Here is a 6337-nt window from a genome sequence, read left to right as displayed (position 1 = left end):
GGGGTGGCAAGCGGCAATTGCCCACAGGTGCTGCTGGCAGTGTCCACAGTGCTTTTTGTGGGGTGGGGGGGGCACCACCAAGCTCAGGGGGTGCATGTGCACCCACGTGTACCCCCCACATGTCCCCAGTGATCGCGCTGAGAATATTGCATACATTTTTGAGAAATGCTGGATTTTGCTCTGATTGGTCTGATTTTAAAAAGTATAGGAACCTGAAGTTAAAGGGGAGTAGCCTGTCTTCCCACTGAAAAATGCAAATTTCACATATATCAAAGAGAGAGAGTGCATTCAGCAAAAAATAAACCTTTTGGGAATCTAATAGACATTAAAGAATGATACAGAATTGTTTAGAACTTGGCTACCTTTTTCTCTGTATAGTAATAATCTTTTTGTAAACTGGTTAAGATTCCAAAGCTGCTTTAGGGTGGGTATATGACTAACTTGTATTGCTGCAGAATCATGCAGACATATAAAATGTGCACTGCTGAGTAGCTGCCCAACTCTGTCCTCCTCCCGTTTCCCTTTTAAAGTACATTTGAATGTACTCCAAGTTACATACTCCTGGAAAATTGGTTCAGGCATTCTCATTAGATTTGCTGGTGCTTTGCTTATAAATGACCTGAAAAATTCAGCTGCACTGTGTGTCCCAGAGAAGTCTTCCTGCCACCTCCATTTGATTGGTATAGGCTGTTCCGGGTATGAGCATTAAAACTGAGTGGGAAGCAACACTAGGATTCTGCATATCATTAAGTTTTTTCAGTGGTCAAACTGAAAATCCAAACACATTGGGGACAAGTTAACAAAAGCAAAGGAATGGAAATGAAGGACTGGACTTGATTTCAGTTCATAAAACTGCAAGGGGACAGATGAAAGAAGTGGTGGTTGAGTTTTTTGCTTTTTACTCAATTCGCCCGTCAGCAAGGTCACTCACCTAGCATGAGCTGCAAAGCAAACTCTCTTCCAGAGCTTGAAATGAAACCTGAGTTTCCAGAGCACTCTCATTCCTTTGTTATCAAAGGATATTTGTAGAAACCTTCTGGCAAAATATCTTTCTTTCTCAAATGCTGCTTTCAGTTATTCTGTTAACTTTTAGTGGCAGAGGTCTGTGTACTTGATCGGAAGGCTCAGATCAGCAGTTCCCAACGTGGTGCCCGCAGATGCCATGCCCCCCCCCCCCAGGTTTATTCAGGTGCCTGCGTGCATTTTCGTGATCAGTAAAAATCATTATTCCAACACAAAATGCTGTCATATTGGCACGTGCTGCTTTTTCTTTTAAATTCGAATGTGCCCTTGGGCACTAAATGATTCAAGTGAGTTGTGATGATAAGATAATACATATTGAGAATGTTTCTCCAAAAACCTGGGAAATTGGCTGCATCAAATCTGTTAAAAAAAATTAATGGTTCTATTTTGGAAATTAAGCACTGAAATGTTGGGAAGCACTGGTATTAAGATGACGTGCAACCTCTATTTAGCTTAGTTGCACATATGTATTATAGTAATCTTTAATTATGTGGTACTTGTTCACTGTGTAGCTCTGTATGTCATTTACTGCACTCTTCAGAGCTTCTGCCAAAGACAAGCTTGTGCAGTTCCTCATGGGCTTTCCTCTGGTATTCGTGTCTTGTCTGGTAGGAGTGCTTCAAAAGCATTCATTGATTTATTTTCCCAGTGTGTCAGTGAAATAGAGGTAATTCAAACTCTGTTTTTACATGGAGATCTGAGCCACAGACTGAGGCGCAGGATTATGTAGCACATGGTTCAAAGCATAGTATATGCTAATATTGGTTGGAAAGTGAGTGCTCAGCACTTAACATACTCTAAGGTGCAGGTGCCCAGAAAATGAGGAACATCCAATTAGTGACCACTTACAGAAAGTAGGGCTGAAATAAGTCCTCTTGCATCAAACAAGCTCTGGCAGGGAAAATAATAGAATCTAGTTCTTAAGGACAGCATTCAGTCGCCTTAAGATGGAGATCATCTTTTTAAATCTACTCTCTCAGCCTACAGCTTCCAACTTGCTCAACTAGAAAGGCAGGGGACTTGCCTACAACACTTCTGTTAATTATACAGTTGAAATCCAGAATCAGTTTGCATGATTTTTAAAATAAGCATCCATATTGCTTGGTCAACAGTTTTCACTATTAAATAAATAATCACATAGCTTCTTTATACTCTTGATGTAGTCTTACTAGTTTTTCTCCATTTGAGAAGGTCCAGTCTGTATGTATTCTGTTGTTCAAACTATATGTTGACCCTGCATATAGTTTGATCCTACATTTTTTCATGTTCACATATTAGGAGGAAAAAAGCATTTTCCTTTGAATATTAATAACTACAGACCATGTACTGCTGTTGTGCTTGCAGAAGCTCATAGGAGAATCTAATAATCGGGATGAAAGGACCCAAAGACTTAAATGTGTGGACAAGTTTTGTGTGACTTTTTAAAATCTTTTTTTGTGGGGGAACACGTAATCGGAATAATACAATAAATTACTTGACATTTGTTTTACACCTTTAGTCATTTGTGTGATTATTAACTTTAAAATTAAAAGAACATTAGGCTTGGATTTTAAAGTCTTCTCTAGAGGTAATTTTCCATTCTCATGAATCTCTTGGCTATTCAAACTTTTCCTTTTAATGTAGAAGTTACAGTATGTTCATGTTCATCTGATGTATCTGCCAAGTTTGTGCTTCATGCTGTTCAACTAGTGAAACAAAAAGCTTATAGAAGTCATGAATTCTACAAATTTTCATCACTGCCAGAAAAAGGATCAGTGATTGAAGCATTTCCTGTTCTAGTAAGTTGCTCTGAATTTAAATGCTATCACAGAAAAAAAACAGTGAAATATAAAGAGGAACTGTTTTATGAACCTGTCATGAAGAGTTTGAATAAAAGGCATCGGGATTTATTTAGAACCCTGAATTAGTTCTAAATGTATAGCCAAATTTAGTGCACTGTCTTTAGTGCACAGTAATTTCCTTTACTTTTGTTTCATATTTTATTTTAATACTTTTTATTCAGTTTTATTGACTTCAGTTTGTGCATGCGTTTGATACATGTTAATTACCCCTGACCCGAGTTGATTATAAACAAGTGGTTAATTCAGAGTCCAGCATAGACAGTCATATGTCATCTGTTCAACATGTCTTAGTCCTGACCTGAAAGTATCTTCTCAACCTGGTTTTAAGATGATAGTACTAGGAAAAATGAGAATTGACTGGAAAGGTGGGGATATAGATCTAACAATTTTTTTTCTTTGCTCTTATCCAGGGTGGAAAAACACTTGAATTTTGTATTGCTCGTTGGTGGGCAAGCCTTAGTGATGTTAGCATTGATTACACAATTTCCTTCCATGGTGTTGTTTGTACTACCCCTCAGCTAAACATAGTAAGTGTTTCATATTTCCTTTTGTTATTAATCTAATAATCCAGTGAAAAATAATAAAAAGCTCTTTAGATGCACTCTGAAATAAAAATATTCAAGCTTGGTGCATTTTTGGAAGATAAGCCTACATGTTCAAGGGAGATATGAGCTGGGGGTGGAGGGTATGGAGGGGGTCCCCTGCGCACTTGGCGGCAGACCTGGAAGTGGACTGGAAGTAGTTTCAGTCCACTTCCGGGTCCATCACCAAGCACGCAGGGGGGCCCCCGCGTGCTCCTGTGAGATGCTCCATCTGCCCCACCATCGCAACGTTCACGAGCCATGCCTGGTACCTCAAGGTATGAAGGAAAAACATTTAAACCTGTCTATGGCCGAATCGCTGATTCTCCAAATCGGCATCAAATCTTCATATTTGGCCTAATCAAATCGGGACAGTGATCCGTATCAACGAATTGAATATGGCCCATTTCGCACACTCCTAATACACACCCCCGTATACACCCATGCTTCACAGGGCAGGGCATGAGGGAGTGGATTGTGGCTTGGCCTGGGCCCCAGCCCCAAGTTGTCCCCATGACCCAGCCCTGTGAACCTGGCCTCACCCACACATCTCACTCCTGAACACTGCTCCCTGCCCACCCAAAGCCTCGTAGGTAGTTTTGGTGAGTTGTTACACAGGAGGTGGAGGGCACTGACTTGGCCCCTGACAGCTCATCAAAACTCCCTATGTGACTCTGAGGCCCAAATAATTGCCCACCCCTGCTGTGAACAGAAGTCAAAGCACTATACTTTAAAACTGGAGTTTTAAACTCACCTGGGGCCCTGGGCCAAATCTGGACTGCAGGGCTTCTTGCAGGCTGGTTCCAACCTGGGGAATGAGGGCTGTTTTAGTGGCCACCACTGTGGCAGTGAGGGCTCTGGTGTTAGCACTGGGATCTGGTGGAGAGCTGATGGCCATTCCCAGTGGTGCCAAGTATGCCAGGAGTCTTTAGCAGGCCCCACAACTTAAAGTCGCTCATCAGTAGCCCACAGGCCAGATGGCTGACACCCCTGCCCTTGCTTTAAGAAGTTCACTGTAGAATTCTAGATCCATATCACTGTTACTGCATCATGGGTTTTTTGTTTTTACAGACTTGTGGAACAAATGTAACATGCAGCTATAGTTAAAATAAAGTACATTCTGTACTTTTGTAATCGTTTTTTCTGCCAGGACAGTAGATACTGTTGGGATAGCCCAGTTTAGTATTTTGTTTGTAATGTAAAATAAGACTGTGAATTCACATTTAAATTGCATGCATGCAGTTGCCAATTATTAACTCAAATTATTCAGCTGACTGGAGGGTGGGGGGGTATGCATCCACATGCACCCCCCCCATAAAATACAGATAGATTTTTTTTTTTTAAACTTTATTACCCAACTGGGCTTCATGTTTAAATGTGTTATTTGTTTTCATACATGTATTTCCACAATATTTTTGAGGAAGGTGAAAAATTAATTGGAATTGACATGCTTGTAATTGAACACGTGTAACTTACTACTTACCCTTAGCATGCTTCAGAAGGCATTGTTCGTTTTGATGTTCAGTCTCCCTTGAAGTATGAAGATCTTGCTCCATGCATAAATTTGAAGAACTGGGTTCAAACACTCAGGTACTTTATTTTTCTTCTCTTTTTTTAAGGTGGAAGGTAGAGATTGGAAGGAGAAGCATTGTCTATTTGAAAGCTTGCTTTACCTAGCAGGTAGCTAAACTAGTTCATGCTAATTTTCATTAATTAAGAGCAGAAGTTAAAATCAGGGCCAGGAGCATCAATTAGTTGTTATTTCCAGTTAACTCTTGTAGGTGGCACTGAACTGTTAGCACTACTTAAGGCTGCCCATTTTCCAATTACAAGACTCTTTTATGTTGCTTATAATGTTGACATTTAGGCCTGAAAATTTTATGCTGATTGCCTGTATTGGGCTGTTTTAGGGAAAGGTTCAGCCAAATGTTGCCTATTTTTGGCAGTGAAGAGGAAATGTTTTTCAGTGGTGAGGTCAGGAGTAAGAATCTGGTTAATCTCTTTTGTTTTTTCCCTTTGGAGAACCTGTTGGTGTCCTCATACTCTGGATCAAGGGCATGAACTTTTGCTGGTCCTGTGAAAATTGTCCCAAATTTGGCCAAGTTTATAACTCTTTGAAAAATACCTCAAATTAAATTGCTGAGTCCTTGGAGCGTACAGAAGTTGAAATCTTGAAAGATTCCAGCCTCTGCTAACACTCAACCCCCTCCATCACCAACTGCTACCGACTTTAGTTGCCAGTGATGATCAAGAATATTAAAGTCACTGGTGATAATCACTCCTTGGATGTTAGCCATGCTGACCCAGCAGCTCTGGGAGTCATGGTATATGGGGGTTGAGCAGTGGCAGCATTAATTCCTGCATTGCTGGCAGCCGGAGCCAGAAGCCCCATGAACTGCTTGACCCACCTCTATGGGCCGATCTGTCCCATGGACTGTATGGGGAGCAGGACTTGGATGTTGGTTTGGGAGTTGGTTGGAGAATGTTGGTCTGGGAGTTGGATTCCAACCTTGTCTGTGCCATTGTATTCCAGTACCATGCTGCATAAGCCACTTCCACTAAACTTCATATATTGTCACTAACTGGTACATTCCTTATTTTTGGAGTGCTTGAACTGAGACATGGGGGTTTGTTCTGCAGAAGTGCTGAGCAACCACAGGTACTTCTGCAGTCAACCAGAACTATGATTAGAACATACAAATTGCAACCTGCTGATTTTCAAATATTCTGAAACCCTTGGCCTTAGACATCTCAAGGTGGGCACCCGAATTGAGTGGCTACTTTGATCTGGATTTCTGTGCGCCTTAGCACACCATCTGTAAAATGAGGATGCTGTCATCTCTGGAGAATTTTTTTAAATGGTCTGTTAGTGCTGAGCAGTACAAAGAAAAC

General features: G+C 40.9%; 1 protein-coding gene across 4 annotated transcripts in view; it reads left to right on the top strand.

Moving 5' to 3' along the window:
* Positions 1-6337, top strand: part of TPP2 (tripeptidyl peptidase 2) — an 86080-nt gene that overhangs the window by 40238 nt on the left and 39505 nt on the right. For all 4 annotated transcript variants that reach the window (XM_025211589.1, XM_006030048.3, XM_006030049.3 and 1 more), the window contains exons 17-19: positions 2647-2801; positions 3275-3391; positions 4935-5035. In XM_025211589.1, coding sequence (XP_025067374.1) covers positions 2647-2801; positions 3275-3391; positions 4935-5035 — 373 coding nt within the window. The remainder of the gene's footprint in view (positions 1-2646; positions 2802-3274; positions 3392-4934; positions 5036-6337) is intronic.

The sequence above is a fragment of the Alligator sinensis genome, unplaced genomic scaffold, assembly GCF_000455745.1.
Source record: "Alligator sinensis unplaced genomic scaffold, ASM45574v1 scaffold593_1, whole genome shotgun sequence".
NCBI classification, from domain to species: domain Eukaryota; kingdom Metazoa; phylum Chordata; order Crocodylia; family Alligatoridae; genus Alligator; species Alligator sinensis.
The sequence above is the reverse complement of the archived record's forward strand: the minus strand, read 5'-3'. Positions and strand labels throughout refer to the sequence as shown.